Source organism: Plecotus auritus (assembly GCF_963455305.1).
Source record: "Plecotus auritus genome assembly, chromosome: X".
NCBI lineage: Eukaryota > Metazoa > Chordata > Mammalia > Chiroptera > Vespertilionidae > Plecotus > Plecotus auritus.
Genome location: NC_137784.1, coordinates 23,300,609 through 23,321,514, shown reverse-complemented (window position 1 = coordinate 23,321,514; position 20,906 = coordinate 23,300,609). Strand labels below are relative to the sequence as shown.

Here is a 20,906-nt window from a genome sequence, read left to right as displayed (position 1 = left end):
TGTCATCATGTAAGGATGGTAGTCACCTCTCCACTTGCAGCTCATGAGGAACAGTCCTCAAATATTCATTGCCATTGTCATCACCATGACGACAGGACCATGGGTCGGGGTAAGCAGGAATCTCTTTAAAATGGCAAACCTCTGTAGTCCCTGGGTCAGAAGCCTGCAGTTCATCATCTGTTGCCATTTGCAACACAAACAAAATCTTCAAAATAAACTTAGCCTTGGACATAACTACTTCCAGGACTCTAGCATTTTCTGCCAGTGCATTTGGTTTGTATTCTTTTGGGATGTCTTCATTTTGTCTTGTTTACTTTTTTTTCCCTGGGTCCCTACACTCTTCCTTTCCCACTTCAGCTAATATTTTTTGAGCACTTACTGTGTTCCAAGCACTGTTCTAAGTACTTGCCATCTATTTTACTATGTACGCTTCATGAGAAGCCTATGAGGTAGATACCCTTATTAACCCCATTTTACAGATAAGGAGACGGAGTAAATGAAAGAGCAAACTGTGTCCAAGGTGACATAGTTTGAATCCAGGCAGTCTCCAGAGCCACACTCTTAACTCTGATGCTTGACTGCCATGTTAGAACATGGTGTTGGAAAGGCTTGTGTCATCTCTACTTGCCCCTTAGAGGATGCTTATTTTTTATTTGGCATTTGGAGCCAGATAGAATGTTAACCAATGAGAGGTAAAAAATAAATGTTGGGAGTCTTAAGAGTTGTTGGGTTTTTTTATGCCTCTTTTGGTGTTAAAGGCGGTAGGATATGGCATTATCACTGTATGTGGTTTGGGGTTTTACAGTGAAAGCTGCTTCATACTTCTACCAGAAATATTACCTAGACATTGAATTACCTAATCAAATGACGATTGGATGACAAAGTGTTGAGTGACAGCCCAAGTGAAGTAAAATTGTCTTAGTGCAACAGATGTGAGAAAGAAAACCCTCTCGTGGATGGCAATAGCATGTACTCATCTGGGAGGCAGACTGGATGGATGGAGAGTCCTTATAAGAGAAGATTTTGGATCCTTAGCAATAGGATGGACAAGGGTAGCCTCTCATTCATTTAAATATAAGGAGGCATACTGGGAATTCTGCCAACACCAGGCCATGCAAGCCTAATAATTAAAGGATAATTGAATGATCCTTCAGTGTGTCTATACCAGTGGTCCTTCCACAGCTTGGGGCGGTGGGCTCCCAGGGAGGGAGTGATAGGCTGGGAGGAGAAACTGAGGACACCCGGATAGGTGAAGCATTGAATGCTCCTGATGGTTTGCCTGGCTCACATACTTCTTATGTGATACCTCCTGGGTTCATTCTTGTGGTAAGTGCTCCTTAACATTTATTTTGACTTGTAAAAAGTTGTACCATAATCTTGACCACCCTGAACATGTTTCTCTCAAATGAATTTTAGAAAAGGCCAGCACATATAATTGAAGTCATATAGGCATTTGGAAACTTTACTACCTGAGGCACATGTTAATCGATCAAGTTTCCAGAAAACCAGACAACCAAAATAATAGTGATATTTTTAATGCTATGAAAATACCCCAAATGTATAGTAGACCAGCTCTTCCTCCCCCCCAAAAAAAAGATTAAATTATAGAAAAGGAAAGATAAGCAGATTTCAGTGCAGTATTCTGGCTTTGCTTTGGCCATTTATTTGGGCATTATATTTTTAAAAAATAGAGTGCCAGATTGCTATTGAGGTCTTGGCTCACTGCCAGAAAGTCTCAATTCCAATCACTGCGGAAAATAACTCCCTCAGGCAGCGGTGGCGTGTGAGACTGGATGTGTCACAGTAAGCGCCAACTTGGAAAAACATACCACTGCCCTAATGTTCAATGCATGGTGCCTTTGTGTTCAACAATCCTTGCATTAAAATGGATTAAATTAATACTTTCTACAGATGTATTTTTGTGTCAGCTTGTTGCTGACGCTGATTATAGATGCCTGAATCCTGCCTGCTTTTCAGTGCCTTTCGTGCTCATAAGATTTTAATTTTGACTTTAGGAATACCTGTCATGTACAATTAATGACCTCTCTAATGTTCTGCTTTATACACTGGACAACAGAACCAGAGTACAACTCTATTTTCTGTATCCATATCAAAGTGCAGTTTTATGCCTCCAATGGATTGAGATATATGATTCTTTGAGGCAGTATTTTGTCAAAGAGATAGATTTCTTTTCTGGCTCTAATGAAAACATCCATGAAAAAACATTGGAATCACTATTCTGGTGAAACAGGTATTTGAAAATAAAGTGACCAAAGGCATAATGTAGATATGGTGAGGTGACTGAACACCATTTTTCTAGCATAGGAACAGCCATGAGGTCATTTGGTGAACACGAACAGGCTAGACAGGTTTAAAGACCACCTACCATTTTGTGGGCGTGTGTATGGTATAGTAAGAATAATGAAGTAATTTACCAGGTAACTTTTTCCATAGCAGATGTACCTAGAACTCATGCCTTTTGAGAGATGCAAGAGTTTTCTGTTCGGGTAGTAACTGATCACCATTTCAAGGAGCACAAGCACCACTTGGTTATATACAGTAAGTCCTCACTTAGCATCATCAGTAGGTTCTTGGCTTTAAGCGAAATTACATATGATGAAACCACTTTTGCCATAGGCTCATTGATATAAACAAGAGTTGGGTTCCTACGACAGCTCATCAATGTTACAACGAAACAACGGTGAACAAAAAGTTATTCAAGGACCTGCTGTAATCTAGAAATGCATTTACTTGTCTTTATTATCTTTAGAACTGCAATCCACATCCCCTAGCAAACAATCTAAAATAGGCATGTTTTGATTATTATCAATAAGCCAAAGGGAAAAAAATGAATTCTTGCCTTTTTTATGTTTGCAACATATTTTTTATCTACAAGGTGGACTATGTGTGGGTAATGAGAAATAGTTGGAATTCTATTCAGATATCATGTTGGAAGGGTCTTGAGTTTTGTTTTTATTTGCTTCGCTAATTGCTATTAAGATGGCAAGTAATTAAGAATGTACAGTTAGCCCATCCATTTTCAATTATGCATGAATAATTGCGATTTCCTAGGATTGCACGGCAGTCAAAAATAGATACAAGGGAAGCCCTCTAACCTAATGGCATCAGTTATATATTTGTGCTCTAAGCTCAAAAGAACAGCAAAGGACCCACTGGCTTCCTGTGGTTATTGATGGTTTAGAAAGTCCAATGACTATTTCATTTCCACTGAAGGTTGCCAAACACTTGGCCCGCTCTATAAGTAGTACATATGTTTTGTTAAAAGTTTTTATGTTTGCAATCTCAACCAAAATCCATAGTGATTTTTTAAAAATATAATTAGTTCTCACAGAAACTCTTTGCACTGATAAGTTCAAAGAGATTTATATAAACTTTATCACCTTTTAATGGCTGAGTGGCATTACAGTTTCAATAAGTCTTAGTTTGATCTGGTGCCATCACTGTGTAAGTGCAGCCTATGAATGCTCTCCAGATCCTCTCTCTCATATATAAAAACGACATCTCTTGAAATAAATATTAGAACAGAATACCTGTCCTAGTCTATCTTTAATTTTTATAGAGATTTTAACAATTACTATGGCAATCTGTAAAGTTGATACATGGCAAGGTAGTAATAGCCTAGTAAAGCATTTTTCATTTCAAAGGCAGTACTTGAATAGTGAAATGACTTACTGATGTCCAAGAATTAAAATAAGCCATATAAAAATATGGTACTTACATGAAAAGTCAAGCCATACAGTATGTCTCAAATCATTTTACTCTAGATCGGAATCTTGCCACAAAGTACCCAGGGATATTGTGCTGCCTCTGTGTTCTGTGCTGGGGGATTAATGCTAGGTCATGTCACATTGTTTTTAAAAGGTGATTCTGATAGTTAACCCTCATTTAGGAGATCAAAACTTGACTCACAGGACACCCAAATCCATGCTAAACATGTGGGTCATATTATAATTGGGCTCTAGAGTAATTTGGAATGGAAAGTGATTTTTATTTTGAAGCTTTCTAATTCAAACATTAATAGTGTACAGAAAGGTCCCATCAAGAGTTTCTTTTTCAACCCAAGTAAAAGCAGAAAGCAAATAGTCACCTCCACCATAGCCTTAGATCCCAAGAAACTAGAAATACCAATCAGAAAGTATATATGCACCCCTATGTTCATAGAAGCACAATTTACCATAGCTAAGATTTGGAAACAGCCTAAATGCCCATCAGCAGAGGAGTGGATTAAAAAACTGTGGTACATCTATACAATGGAATACACTGTGGTAAAAAAGAAGGAATTCTTACCATTTGCAACAGCATGGATGGAACTGGAGAGCATTATGCTAAGTGAAATAAGCCAGGCAGAGAAAGGTGAATATCACATGATCTCACTCATTTGTGGATTATAATGAACAACATAAATTGATGAACAAAAACAGATCCAGAGACAGAGAAGCATAGATCAGACCGTCAAACCTCAGAGGGAAGGTAGGGGAGGGGGAGAGATCAACCAAAGGACTTATATGCATGCATATAAGCCTAACCAATGGACACAGACACCAGGGGGGTGAGAACGTGAGTGGGGGGATGGGGAGGGCAATGGGGGGATAAGGACACATGTAATTCCTTAATAAAGAGAGAGAGAAAAAAAGAAGTGAGCCAACAGCTTGAAACAGCTTTAAATTGAAGATTTCATGTCATGGTGATGGTAGTAGTGATGATAACGGTGATGGCCATAGAGTGGCAATGGTGGCAGTGGTAGTGGTGATAGTTATGGTGATGGCTGTTTGATAGGAAAAAAAATCTAGTACTAGGAAAGGGTGAAATATTCCTGTGATGAGGGGAATCTTGTGCTTACCCATGGAATCCTTTTTTTAAATATATACTTTTATTGATTTCAGGGAGGAAGGGAGAAGGAGAGATAGAAGCATCAGTGATGAGAGAAAATCATTGATCAGCTGCCTCCTGCACGCCCCCTACTGGGGATCGAGCCCGCAACCCAGGCATCTGCCCTTGACTGGAATCGAACCTGGGACCGTTCAGTCCACAGGCCGATGCTCTATCCACTGAGCCAAACCAGCTAGGGCAGCCATGGAATCCTTTTGCTCTATATTGAGAAGATGATTGTGGTCTTCGACATTTTTCTACTCAAATGGCAACAGTAGCCTGATCCAATATTCAGCTAATACTAACAACGTGAAATGGCTTCATTAACAAGGCTTTGCTTCTTCCTGGAAACTGGTGGAAATCCAACCCTGTTGTATATACCCTCGATGCAGCTTCTGTGTTGTCCTCACCAAGAAATGGGGAATGATTTCCTAGATGGCAAAGAGCCGGGGGGTGATGCCTGCACCTGTGTGAAGTCTCTCTCTCTCTCTTTGTTTTCCAGGACACAATGTAGGAAGCCTTTTCCACTTGGCAGATGATTTGGGCCGAGCGATGGAGTCCTTAGTTTCAGTCATGACAGATGAAGAAGGGGCAGAATAAATGTTTTACAACTCCTGATTCCCGCATGGTTTTTATAATATTCATACAACAAAGAGGATTAGACAGTAAGAGTTTACAAGAAAAAAAAATCTATATTTTTGTGAAGGGTAGTGGTACTATACTGTAGATTTCAGTAGTTTCTAAGTCTGTTATTGTTTTGTTAACAATGGCAGGTTTTACACGTCTATGCAATTGTACAAAAAAAGTTATAAGAAAACTACATGTAAAATCTTGATAGTTCAATAACTTGCCATTTCTTTATATGGAACGCATTTTGGGTTGTTTAAAAATTTATAACAGTTATACAGAAAGATTGTAAACTAAAGTGTGCTTTATTTAAAAAAAAAAGTTGTTTATAAAAACCCCTAAAAACAAACACACACACACACACACACACACACACACACACACTTTGAGGCAGTACATTGTTTTGCTTCCTTTTAGCGTGATATCCATATGAAATTCATGGCTTTTTTTTTCTTGCATATTGAGATAAGACTTCCTCTGACACTACCAAATGACTGCTTCACATTGCTCTCTTGAGAGTTGTTGACTGATTGGAACGGGCTGTGGGTTTTCGTTGTACACATCTATATGTCTATAAGTATGCAGATACTATAGGTATATAGATAAATCGATAGGAATTTCTAGAGACCTTTTAAATTTCTTGTTCAAATGTTCCTTCCACTTGCTAATGGCAAGAAATTGCTTCTGGTCATTCAGCTTACCTGCTCGGTCTAGAATGGCTTTCCTGGAGCCTGAAGGCAGAAGGAAACGACCACACTAAAACATTGTCTGGGGCTCCAGATGTTTCTCATTTGGAACTTTCCACTGACAACTAGAGTATTGCATTTTTTTAAAAAAAAGGAACATGTGAATGAGTACACAGGACTTACTATGTCAGAATAATGCATTGGTTGATATGTACAGCTTCCTGCTGTTGGCAATGCCACAATTTAGACTTCATGGTGCTTCAGTGGAAGTCAGAGCATCAGAAAGCATTTTAAACACCCAGAGACGAGGAGAGCTCTGGGTTCTCAGCTGATCCCGCTGAGGGAGTAGGCAGGCCACTCTTGAAGTAAAGGATTGGGTGAATCTTCATAACCATACATAGAAATCTGTATAATTACAACTAAATGATTCTCTTCTCGCAAACAGCAGTGGGTGTTTTCTTTTCCTTTTTGTTTTAAGCTTTTTTCTCTCTCTCTCATTGCAGTGAGTTTTAAATGCCATAGGACTTAATTTAGGATAACCCTTGGAAAAATGTAAGACAGTAGCCCCATCACACTGTGACACTGTTAAATATCCACCCAGAAGTTCGTGAACTGTGCTTCTCTCCTTTGCATTTCTCTAAGTGGGGACGAGGATAGATTCAGATGTTCCAGAAGACACTGCAATCCCCTTTGGGTGGATTAAGCAAGTTAAATATATAAACAAACAAACATTGTTCAAAATGAGGAGAAAAACTCAAGAGGACTAGCTCGTAGGAAAAAGCTTTACTCTTTCATTTCCTCTTATTAGTCTTTGATTTTAAAAATATTCAATAGGAAGCACCATGTGACCTATTATTTTGCAAATCTGTTACCTCTTACATCAAATGTAATTAACTTTTGGAGTGTGGGTTTTGTCCCTTATTTTATTATGATACTTAACATCAAACATGGCTTCTCATGCTATTTCTACCTCACTTTGGTTTTGGGGTGTTCCTAATAATTGTGCACACCTGATTTCACAGCTTCACCACTTGTCCATTGTATGAATATTTCCCCCCATTTTCTTTCTTCCTTTATAATTTCCAAAAGAAAACCCAAAGCTCTAAGGTAACAAATTACATTAATATTTGGTTTTAGTCTTGCATTTTTCCTTTATGTAACGCTGGACTTTTTCTTTAAGAATTTTTCTTTAACCACGATTTAAAACAAGGGGTTACTTTACTTCCTACTAAGAAGTTTAAGTTTCATTCTAAAATCAAAGGTAGAATGAGTGCATAATTTTGTTTTAATCTTTTTGTTTTATCTTTTAGACATTAGTTCTGGAGTGAGTCTGGCAAAATACATGAATAAAAAGTGAGAGCTTTATTGCTATGTTTTAAGCATAATTTGGACATTATTTCATGTTCTGTATAACCACTGAGTGTTAAACTAAATCATAATCAATGTAACTGAAGCATAAACATCACATGGCATGTTATGTCATTGTTTTCAGGTACTGGGTTCTTACTTGAGTATCATAATACATTGTGTTTTAACACCAACACTGTAACATTTACTAATTATTTTTTTAAACTTCAGTTTTACTGCATTTTCACAACATATCAGACTTCACCAAATATATGCCTTACTATTGTATTATATTACTGCTTTACTGTGTATCTCAATAAAGCACGCAGTTATGTTACAAAAAAGTGTTGATTGGACTGCTGTATTTTGTTTTTATTTTTACATTTTTATTGATTTCAGAGAGGGAGGGAGAGGGAAAGAAACATCAATGATGAATCATTGATCAGCTGTTTCCTGCACACCCCCTACTGGGGATCAAGCCCACAACCCAGACACGTGTCCTGACCAGGAACCAAACTGTGACCTGGTTCACAGATCAATGTTCAACCACTGAGCTACACCAGCCAGGCTAATTTAGTTATTTAATTTTAAATAGGTCATTCATGCACACAGTTGAAAAATGCAAAATCTAGAAGGCAAACAGTGAAAAGACCCTGCCAGCCTATTCCCAGATCATCCTCACTGCCCTCTGAGTAAATATTATTAAATTTCTTATGTATCCCCCCAAAGTATCTTTATTACAAACATGTATTCCTCCTTTTTTCCCTTTCATTAAACAGAATATAGCATTCTATTTATATACCTTGCTTTTTTAAACTTAAGAATGGATTCAAGAGGTCCATTCTTAATGATATTAAAATGAATCTTTCCAATGCAATATATAAAATGCTTTCTTCCTTTTTATAGCTGCATAATACTCCACTGTATGTGGGATATTATTTAAGCAGTCCCCTTTAGTGGGATATGTGGGTTTTCAGTCTTGCTATAACAAACAATACTGCACATCTCTCATTTCTTATTTGACTTGTGTGAAAAGATGGGACACATTCCCAGAAGTGAGATTTCTGGATCAAAGGTGGCAAGCATTTGCAGCTTTGCATGTCATTTTTGTGTAGCAACTGTCCTATCATTTATTTTCTTATGTTAGTAATAACAAGTATAAGAATTAACCAGTTTGCAGTTTACACTTTGCTTCTTGAGAATTTCATGCCACTTTTATTGTTCATGATACCGGACTTAAGGGGACGTCTGAATAGCAGGAGTCTAACCTAAAAGGTTGCCGCGGAACTGAGTCTGGGGAGGATACCTCTACCATACATAGTCATGACCACTACCAGAGGTAGATTCCCCTCATCTCTGTCCTGCTTCGCTTCTGCTCTAGCTGCAAGGGAGGCTAGGAAATGAGTAGCAATGTCAACATCTCTAGCAAGAGGTTGTCTTTGTCTCCCACCAAGATTCATGGTGAGGAGTTCCCCAACAGGGTTCAGATGCTAGGCATTCAAAGAAATTACAAAAGTTCACTAGCTTCAGCCTATTCTAATGATTTTGGAAATAACAGATGGTTGAGCTCATTAAGAATGATGTTAAGTGAGTGTGACATCTCTGACGAATCACTCGCAAAGTTTTGAGGGTGGAGTGATAATGCCAACTTAAGTGACTATTACATTGAAAGACTGCCCTTGAAGTCCCCATATGCCAAGGTTAATTTTTATCCTAATTTTTTTAATATACATTTACTGATTTCAGAGAGGGAGAGAGAGATGGAAGCATCCATGATGAGAGAGAATCATGGATTGGTTGTCTCCTGCATGCCCCCAACTGGGGATCGAGCCCACAAGCCAGGCATGTGCCCTGACGGGGAATCGCACCATAACCTCCTGGTTCATAGGTTGACACTCAACTGCTGAGCCATGCCAGCCGGGCAGTTTTTATCCTATTTACATGAATATATCATTTATCCTTCCTGCCATTCCTCAAACCAGCCTTTGGCTGAAATACCAGACTGGCTGTTTTGATGGCATTCAACTAGGGAACTGAGGAATTTTTAAAACTTCACCATGTCTAAGACAACTGTGTGTGGAGGACTCCGAGGAGGGCATTTGGCTTTCTGTTCACACCTGGCACAGGCTGGAGGGGAGGGAATTATTTCAGTTAAAAATTAAAATGGATCAAGCTGGTGCAAATTGTGCACCAGCAAGCAAAATGTGTTCTGGGGAGAAAGCATCAAAACTAATGGATGTGTTCTGTGGAGCTGTGGTGGGATTTCCCTGCATTTGTAATGCTCTCATGGAATGAATACAAAGGCAGCATTGGCACACTTGCAAAGACTTTGCCCTCAAATTACGTGTAGGAAGGACATGAGTTGAATCCTTTCCCACAGTAGCAAAGCCACTGGAGTAGGAACTACAAACATAGTATTCTCCATTGCTCCTTGGCCTTCAGAGTGCTGTGAGCTCATGGACTTATTTGACAACGAGAGCAGCAGCATGCCAGACTTTCCATAAGTAATGTGTGAGTGTGTGAAGTTTGCAGGTGTATGAGAGTGGCTTTTGTGTACAGAAGAGATTATCTACAGTAACTTGAGGCTTAATTTCTATACATCTATGCATCCATACATACATGTATGTATATACACTGAGTGGCCAGATTATTATGATCTCTGAACGCATAATAATCTGGCCACTCAGTATATAGCCTATATAATAAAAGGCTAATAAGTAAATTGTCCTCTCGACCAGGAGTTTGACCAGCAGGCAGGCCGGCCAACCGCCCATGTTCCCTCCCCCTGGCCAGGCTGGCTGGACCCCACCCATGCACGAATTCATGCACTGAGCATTCAGAGATCATAATAATCTGGCCACTCAGTGTATGTCTATATACAGGATAAATTTTAACTTTTTATCTTGAAATACCTTAAACATAGAGAAAAGTTGTGAGAATAGCACAAAGAACCCCCATTTACCCTTTACCCAGATTCAACAATTGTTTCTATTTCTCTCTCACTCTTGCTCTCTCTCTCGTCTGTTTTCTCCCTGAACCATCTTGACAGTAAGTTTTAGACATTGTGCCCTTTTACACTTAAATACTTCATATACATTTCCTAAGAACTAGGACATTCTTTTACATGATGGCATTACCATCATCAAAATAGAGAAATTTAACATTATACAAAAGTGTCATCCACACAACCCACATTCAAATGTCAATTGTGCAATGATTTTTCAAAAGTTATATGTTTTCCTGGGCTGGTCTAGGATCTAATTCATGATTCCATGACACTTAGTCATATCTCTTTAATCTCCTTTGACCAAGAACAGTTTCTCTGTGTTTCTTTGTCTTTAAAGACCTTGACGTTTTTTCAGAGTACAAGGCAGCTGCTTTGTACAACATGCCTCAATTTGGGTTTGATATGACCTCATTATTATATTCATGGGATGTGTTTTTGGCAAGAATGTGACACAAGCGATGGTGGGTCCTCAGCACATGATAGCAGGAGGAATGTGAAGACAGTCTGTCCCATTCCTGGTGATCTCAACTTTGATCACTTGGCAAAGGCAGTTAAGTTTCTCTAATTTGAATATATTTTAAACCCTAATTATTCTTAATCCTCTGGGTTCCACTTAGAAATCTTATTGTCTTCATATGTATAATGTAGATGATTTGTATAACATAACAGTCACTTTCTAAGAGTTCTAGTTCAAGATGGCAACATAGGAAGCTCCTGAACTCACCTCCTTCCACAGGCACATTGGATCTACAGCTACATACAGAACAATTCTTTCTGAAAGAAACCCAGAAAGTAGCTGAGTGACTCCTACACATATTGAGCAAATAAGGGGGGAAAAAACCACCCATGTTGAAATGGATAGAAGAGGTTGAGACAAAATATCACCATAAATCCCATCCCTGTCATGCAACACACAACCAGGAGAGAACTCACAACTCCTGAAACTGAACACAGGTCTGGCTACCTGCCACAATGAAAGCCAAACTCATGAGTAAGGTGCTAGTAAGAATGAAAGAGGTTTATTCAAGTGCCAGCCACTTGAGAAGATGGGGGACTCTCTTCCCAAAGCCTATCTTTTTTTATCCTTGTATCATTATTTATTTATTATTTATCTTTATTGTTGAAAGTATTACAGATATCCCCTTTTATTCCCCATTGACCCCTTCTAGCTCACACCTCTCCCCAGCCCCAGGCCTTCACCACACTATTGCCTGTGTCCAGGAGTTATGCATATATGCATGTAAGTTCTTTGGTTAATCTCTTCCCACCCACCCACCCCCACCTTCCCTCTGAGGTTCGACAGCCCATCTTAACATCTCAGTGCAGGCAAGGGTTTTTTCAGGAGGGAGAGAGAAAGCAGAACATGCAAGTTCTAGTTTTGAGAGAAAAATCATGTTAGAATAACAAGCTAAGTTTAACCTTTACTAAGATTAACATGGGTAGCTTTACATAAATTATTTTATAAGCTTACTTTGTTAGTAAATTCTTATTTTAGTTCTATTCTATGACTAGTTAGACTTACATAAGTAGTATATCACATTCATTCCCCATAACACTCCCAAGTTCTCCCTGAGGAATGAAGGGTTTGGACCCCCACATCTGATACCTCAACTTTTAAGATTTCCACCAGAGACATGGGCCCCGAAAACATGTAGCTTTGAAAGCTAACAAGGCTTGTGTCCACGAGACCACACACAGATGGCAATGCTCATTCTTTCCTTGAAAGAAGCCTATTTGCTTATCTTAATAGCTACAGGGCAGACTTCTAATCTAACATACATCCAGGGGCCAACTGCAATACTCCCCAGAGACCCCAGAAAACCCAGAGGATGCTGGACACCATCTTTGTGCTCTCTCTCTGCCTTATTCCAGTTCACTAGTTTATCTCTCAGAACGGAGCATCTGCACAGGTCTGATGCCCTGGGAATGCCCCTGAACACCTGACTCAGGGAACCATTCTTAGCTGGCTATGCCCCCCCCCCCCCACCCAGGCACAGTGCAGTGCAGTATACAGAAACACCCATCTCCAGTCTTCCCATAAAAGAGAGGATCCAGCTTCCAATCAGCCTGCATCTAGGTGCTGACTGAGATGCTCCCCTTGGGACACTGCTAGATCTTGGCACAACCTCAGCTACTGGGAGCCACTGAGAATAAAGAAGACTGCTTAGACAGGCACAAAGGTTTGAGAGACAACTTAGAGCTGGGCAGACTGAACCAATAAGATTCATCTGCTACATGAGATCACTCCTTTAATATCACACTTTCATCAATGGATAAGCCATTCAGTCAGAAAATCAATAAGGAACATTGAACTTAACACATTACGACAGAAGGACTTAGACATTTACAAACATTCCATCCAAAAGCAGCAGAGTCTTCTGTAATGCATCATGTCTAAAACTTCCTTTATTTTTCTCACTAATTGCCCTGGTTGGTGTGGCTGAGTTGGAGCATTGTCTTGTGCACTGAAAGGTTGCCAGTTCGATTCCTCGATTCCAAGTCAGGGCATATGCCCAGGTTGTAGGTTTGATCCCCAGTCGGGGCACATATGGGAGGCAGCCAATTGATGTTTCTTCTCTCTCTCTCTCTCTCTCTCTCCTCAGATTAATATTAAAAAAGGAAAACCTGACCTCTTTATATATGTGCTACATTTAAAAGGCAGTTCTCTGGACCGTTGGGAATAGAGCCTGCCCACAGCCTTGGGTGGTGTCCTCCCTGCTACTATCTAAAATGTTCCCAACCCCAATCTTTAATGGCAACTCCATCCTTCCAGTTGTACAGGCCGAAAACCTTGAAGTCACATATGACTCTTCCTTTTCTTCATACTCACATCTATTCCATCAGCAAGTTCTGTTGGCCCTCCCTTCAAGATATATCTAGATAGAATCTGGCCACTTTCCCCATCTCTGCTTTCACTGTTCTGAGATATTATAATCATGCTTCTGAATCATGACAATAGCCTTCAGCTGGTCTCCCAACTGCCACCCTTCCCTCCTTTAGTCTGATCTCAACATAAGGTAATACTGTTAAGGTATAATCAGATCTGGTCAGTCCTTTGGCTTAAAACCCACCAACAGCTCTCCATCCCAGAGTAAAAGCCAGACTCCTTGTAGCATTCTACAAGATCTATACAATCTCACCTGTACCTCCCTATCTTTATCCCTCCTACCCTTCTCCTTGTTCACTCTGCTCCATTCATCTAACTGCCGTCTTACTGTTTCTCAAAAACACCTGCCACTTCTGACCTCAAGGTCTTCATTCTTGCTGTTTTCTCTGCTCCACTTGAGAAACACAGCATATCCAGTGAGCCAACCCCAAATGCCAAGCCAACTCTGGGCTCTGCACTTACCTCCTTGGTCCTTCCTCTTTATCATATAAAAGTTTCCTACCTTCCACCCCATTTTGAAGTTCTCTGGACCGTTGGGAATAGAGCCTGCCCTCTTCATGAAGTGTGAAAATTTGTATTACCTAAATTGTCTTGTTTAATCACTCTTAACAACCTTCTGAGTCAAACCTATCCTAGTCACTATTAAAACTGCAACCCAAACATCTCACCCCTTCCCCACTTTACTTTTCCACATCACATTTATTTTCAGCTGCCATACTATGATGCTTTACTCATATAGTTTGTGTATTATCTGTCTGCCCCAGCTAGAATGCTAAGTTTGTGAGAGTTGGGATTTGACTCAGTTTTGTTCACTATGATATCCTAGAGCACCTAGAACTCCTGAGACATAGAATGTGTTCAGACTGAGTGAATGAACTAGGGAAGAGGCAGCTACACAAGGACAGTGACATTTAGGGATTTCCTGTATTAGCTTTTCTTTCCTGGGCATTAGTCATGTTCTTTTTATGTTCAGAGCGCCAGCATGAAAGAGACAGCTCAGGGACATTCCAGCAGAGTCAGAAACATCACTGCTTAGGAAATAAGATACTAAAAGATATAAGGGAACTGAAATTTCACACAAAAGAAAAAATGGGTGATTTAATATCTCACCTGGAAGATGATGGCCAACTTTTCTCCAGCTATACTGTTTTGGTTTTAACCAGAAACAAAAGTTTACATTCTAGCAAATTCTAGCTTAAAATTTTGGGATGATATACAAGGAAGAATTCAGTAACGGGCACCCTAGCTAAATACTGGATGCACTGGATTCATCTTTCTCTGGAAGGTTTTATAGAACAGATTTCCCTTCGGGTCTGGTCCCATTTGGTAGCAATGTAAGCTGAGTAAAAGCTAAAACAAGAATGTGAAATGGCTTCATAACAAACCTTTCTTTCCCTGGACCCTCTGGCTTATCTTTCACTCTCTTGTTTGGCTGAACCTCTTGTTTAAGCCTGATCTTTTTAATCTATGATAGGATGTCCCACTGCAAGTCACAAAATAGCACCCTATGAACCATTCTGGCATTCTTTTTGCTCAAACACAGGTCAACGTTTGCACTTGTAAGTAATGCTAAATTCTTCCTTATATCCTTCCTCAACCTCCCACCATGTTTCTCTTAAATTTTTTTTGAGATCCTAAAGCTGTATAAAATACTCTGATGTAGCCCTAACCGGGTTGGCTCATTCGGCCTGCGGACTGAAAGGTCCCAGGTTCGATTCTGGTCAAGGACATGTACCTTGGTTGCGGGCACATCCCCAGTAGGAGGTGTGCAGGAGGCAGCTGATCGATGTTTCTCTCTCATCAATGTTTTTAACTCTCTATCCCTCTCCCTTCCTCTCTGTAACAAATTCAATAAAATATATTTTAAAAAATACTCTGATGTAGTGATGATACAAAACCTGACCTATTTACATATATGCTACATTACAAATTGTAACTATAAAGTAGGTTTTTAATATTTATTTTTAAAATATATTTTATTGATTTTTTTTACAGAGAGGAAGGGAGAGGGATAGAGAGTTAGAAACATCAATGAGAGAGAAACATCAGTCAGCTGCCTCCTGCACACCCCCTACTGGGGATGTGCCCACAACCAAGGTACATGCCCTTGACCGGAATCGAACCTGGGACCCTTCAGTCTACAGGCCAACTCTCTATCCACTGAGCCAAACTGGTTAGGGCAGGTGTTTAATATTTAGTTTAAGGGCCTTTTCTAACTCTAAAAGCATAACAGTCTGAAACAATTTTATCAATATTAATAAAAATAAGCATTTACTTTGTTTCTACTTCACGCAAAGCACTTAGGATATGAAGTTAAAAGAGGGGCTGGTGCCCTGACTGGTGTGGCTCAGTTGGTTAAGCATCATCCCATGCACCAAGCAGTCGCCAGTTTGATTCCAGGTCAGGGCACATGACCAGGTTTCCGGCTTGATCCCCAGTAAGGGGCATGCAGGAGCCAGTTGATTGATGTTTTTATCTCCCTCTCCCTCTCCCTCTCTTTTTAAATAAATAAATATATTTTTTTTAAAAAAGGAGGGGCTGGTGTGTGCCCTCTTGTATCTCACAGTCTACTAGTAAGAAATAATTGCCATAAATCATGATATAAGACTCAAACAAGTTAAAGTGGGAGCACAAGGAGGTTGTACTAAGCAAATAGGGGGAATCAGGCAAAATTTCACAGAGAGGATCCCTACACTAAGTCAAATAATTGCATTTTCAAGCACTATGCTAACATTGTTTTATGTGTTTTGTTTGGAAAAGACTTTTTCAATTAATTTGCTCTTCAGAGTAAATTAGTGTTCCCAGCAGTATATGATGGTCATGAAAAGATCCTGTAAGGAATTGGTAGCCAGATGTCTAACAGAGTAACATGCAGCTCAAGGATTATAATTGCCAATAAAGTTACATATTTCTGACCACATTTAGCAAAGATTATTTAACAGATGAGCATTACTACAAGCACATTGAATCTGCCAAGTACCCCATCTGAATACTAACTGAACTGAGCATTGCTGTACAATAGAACACACATAGTAGGTCCAAATTAACTTTTGGTTTTATTTCATTCTTACATAAAGGAATCAACACATGAAATACATAATATATTCATGTGTTTTGATAGTTTTCTACAATCCCCTTTCATCAAAAAAGACAGCATATTTGGAGCTTTCTAGCAAATATAGCAGATTTCTAAACTACAAAAAAGTAGAGAAGAAATGAAAGATTCATATTAATAGCAAGAATTGTTATGCTGATTGTGAGTTATTTGTGCTCTGTACTATTTTTTGCTTTCTACTGAATAGTCATTATCTTACTCCATGTTTCCCTTTCAAGTCATTTGGAAAATCCAAATGAAGAAGCTGAATAAGGAGATGTGCTTCGACATCTGCATCCTGAAGTGTCAAATTAAAGTGACTGTGTAAGTCCTGCCCCACTCAAAAACAAGTAGAGTTTTATAAGTTTCAGGAGAAGCTAGATTGGGCTGCAGTAACAGACTGCACAATCTCAGTTGCTAAACTCAACAAAGGTTTATTTCAGACATCAGGGACCAGCCTCCTTCCATCTTGCAGTTCCACCATTTCACAGGCCTTTCAGTTGAGCCATGTGGACAAGAAAATGAGAAGATATAGAAGGCACATTTGTGGAAGTCACAGAACATTTTTGTTTATATTCTCATTGGCCAGAATTCAGTCACAATTTCCCAACCTAACTGCAAGGAAGGCTAAGAGATACTGTTTTTCTGGGTGCCCAGTAAAGGAAGTGAATGGACAAACACCTAGCCAGTCTTTGACACAGAGGGAAAGAACTTAAAATACACATTTTTTATTCAAGCAATGTTATATATGATGATTAGAGTCCCAAGTCAACACACCCAAAATGCAACTGAAGAACATTGCAATTAGAGTAACACCTGAATGACTTAAATGTCACCTCTCTGGCCATCTTGTCTACCAAGACCAAAGTTGAAAACTCATTAACAGTTATATTAGAGGTTCTGCATTCTACAAACTCATCTTCCATTTAGCAAACATTTATTTTGCCTGTCTGTGGTAGGTAGGCATTAAAAAAAAAAAAGTAAAGGATCTAGCTATTTTTTTTAATGACAATAATGAGATTATCTTTTGTCAGATAAAGATAAGAACCAGGGTGTTTCAGGAACTGCAGGTAGATCAGTTGGCTGGAACACAGTGGAAAAGACAGGTGCAGCAAGGGCCAAGGATCCAAGACCCTGTGTGCCATGCTGAAAACAATTTGAGCTTAAATGGGAATCTACTGAAAGAATTCAAGCACAGAAGTACAACTGGATGAGTGCATTTGAAAGACTACTCATACTGCCTGCTTCATGGAAAATGAACTAGTAGAACATGATGGAGACAGCTGTGGCCATTATACAGCTGCCACTATTTTGCCATTAAGGACATTTTGTTGTTGTTATCCGCATCCAACATTTTTCCATTGATTTTTAGAGCAGCAGTAGCCAACCTTTTGGACCTCATGGACCACCAGTGGTCCACGGACCACCAGTTGGTGATCACTGCTCCAAAGGTTTCCTTAAACCAGCGGTCGCCAACCTTTTGGACCTCACGGACCACCAGTAGTCCACAGACCACTGGTTGGCGACCGCTGTTTTAGAGAGAGTGGAAGGGAAGGGAAGAGACTGAGAGAACTAAACATCGATGTGAGAGAGACACATCGATTAGTTGCCTCCACAGGAGCCCCAACCGGGGCTGGGGATCCAGCCTGCAACCCTTGACTGGATTCAAATCCAGGACCCTTCAGTCCACAGGCTGATGCTCTATCCACTGAGCCAAACTGGCTAGGGTGCTATTAAAGATATTTTGATGTAGATACCCTGACCTGGACATTTTGACATAGGGTAATTTTGAGGCAGTATAAAAAATCATTAGGCATTCTTTTTCCATTTTCACAATAAAATTTGTTGTTTTTTTCTACTGATTATATGCTCATCATGAAATATTTAGAAAAACCAAGACGGCCGCATAGGTTAACGCAGGTACTCACCGCCTCCCACAACCATATCAAAATTACAACTAAAATACAGAACAACCATCATTCAGAACAACCTGAAAGCTGGCGAAATGGGAAGTCCTACAACTAGAGAAGTAAAGAAGAAATCACATTGAGACTGGTGGGAGGGGCAGAGGCATGGAATATGCTGGTCCAACACCCATGTGTGGTGTTTTGGTGTTTTTTTTTTTAATTGGGAGGGAGATCGACCCTGCGGAGGCCACCCCTGAGGAGCAAGGGGTCCCAGCCCCACACCAGACCCCCAGCCCAGGGTCTAAGAGCTGGGAAGAGAAGTCTACATAACTTCAGGCTGTAAAAACCAGCAGGGATTGTGGCTAAGAGACACAGAGCCTGCTGGAGTCCCAGGTGTTCCTCTTAAAGGGCTGGCACTCAAACTTACTACGACTTGCTCCCTCAGGAGGTGTTGAGGGACCCAGATACATACAGGGAGGAATTGGATTGTCTGGCATCAGGATAGGAACTCGGGGGCAGCTTTCTCCCAGATGGAGGTGCTTGCAAGGGTCACTGTTCCAATGCTGCAACCTCCCCTGTCACAGGGCTGACTGGCAGGGGCCATATCTGAGTCTCTATCAACCTGGCTTACACTACTTGCTTCACCCTGGCCCTGGTGATTCCCTAAGACCCCGTCCCATCCAATTTTCAGCCCTGCCCAAGCTGTTTGCAGCAGCTTTTTCATATGAATGGCCTGTCCTGGCTCAGGCTTTAGACTTTGCTAAAATCTCTCAAACACTGCAGCTGGTGTCAGTGAGCCCCAAAGGTATCAATAAGAGGCCCAAGACCTGGCACTAGCACCAGCCTGCCTTGCTTCACAGTTGGGCCTCACCTTGGCACTTCCAAACACAATACAAATAGCAAGTATCTTCAAATCTCTTTGTAGCTCCTGGCAGGTAGCCCCAGGAAGTGGCTGACTTTGCACCTCCATGGAGACCCTAGAGCCAGTGCACCTGGTGGACAGCTTCAGACCATACCAGATTACAACTCTACACATACACGAGTGACACACTCAAGGGGCAAACTCAGCAAGCACCAAAGTCCCAATGAAGCAAGTCCTGCCCCATAAGGGTGTCTCCTGCACAACAGATCTCCCAGTGTAGACACAGCTGGTCACCACAGCCAATTGGCCTGGAGGTCAATTCCCACTAGTGACACCAATACCAATCAAGACTCTACTACAGTAAGATAGTGCACACAGCCCACACAGGGGTACACCTAGAGTGTCCAGCTCAAGTGACTGGGGAGGCTGAGACACTGGGCCCTATAGGACACCTACTATACAAAGCCACCCTACCAACTCCAGGAGACATAGCATCTCTACCTAATACATAGAAACAAACACAGGGAAGCAGCCAAAATACAATGACAAAGAAACATCTCACAAATGAAACAAATGGAAGAAAGCAAACTACTGGACACAGATTTCAAAACCACAGTTATAAGGTTACTCAAGGATCTTCATGAGAACTTCAAGGTACTTAAATTTTTAAGAATCTTAGTGAGAATGTCAAAGACATGAAAAAGGACCAGTCAGAAATTAAGCATACACTAACTGAAATAAGGAATAATTTACAAGGATTCAATAGTAGAGTAGAGAATATTGAGAATCAAATCAAGGATTTGAAATATAAGGAAGCAAAAAACACCCAATCAGAAGAACAAAAAGAAAAAGGAATCCAAAAATATGAAGATAGTGTAAGGAGCCTCTGGGACAACTTCAAGCATACCAACATTCACATCATGGGGGTGCCATAAGAAGACGAGAGAGAGCAAGATATTGAAAACATATTTGAGGAAATAATGACAGAAAACTTCCCCTACCTGGTGAAAGAAACAGACGTACAAGTCCAGGAAGCGCAGAAATTCCTAAACAAGAGGAACCCAAAGAGGCCCACACCAAGGCACATCATAATTAAAATGCCAAGGATTAAAGACAAAGAGAGTATCTTAAAAGCAGCAAGAGAAAAGCAGTTAGTTACATACAAGGCAGTGCCCATATGACTAGCAGCTGATTTCTCAATAGAAACCTTGCAGGCCAGAAGTGAGTGGCAAGAAATATTCAAAGTGATGCACAGCAAGGACCTACAAGCAAGATTACTCTACCCAGCAAAACTATCATTTAGAATTGAAGGTCAGATAAAGAGCTTCACAGATAAGAAAAAGCTAAGGAAGTTCATCACCACCAACCAGTATTACATGAAATGTTGAAGGGTATTATTTAAGAAGAGGAAGAAGAAGAAGGAAAAAAAAAGATTAAAAATATGAACAACAAAATGTCAATATATACATATCTATCAACAATTGAATCTAAAAATCAAAATAAATAAACAAGAAATCTAGTGAACAAAATAAACTGGTGAATAAAATAGAATCAGAGGCATGGAAATATGGAACAGGCTGATGAATCTCAGAAGAAAGG

The 20,906-nt window shown here is 40.1% G+C and overlaps 1 protein-coding gene across 1 annotated transcript in view; it reads left to right on the top strand.

Moving 5' to 3' along the window:
• DMD (dystrophin) overlaps window positions 1-7,889 on the top strand; it is a 2,407,712-nt gene extending 2,399,823 nt beyond the window's left edge. The window contains 1 exon segment of the mRNA XM_080651877.1: window positions 5,393-7,889. Coding sequence (XP_080508003.1) covers window positions 5,393-5,404 — 12 coding nt within the window. The 3' untranslated portion in view covers window positions 5,405-7,889.
• Window positions 7,890-20,906: the final 13,017 nt, after the last annotated feature.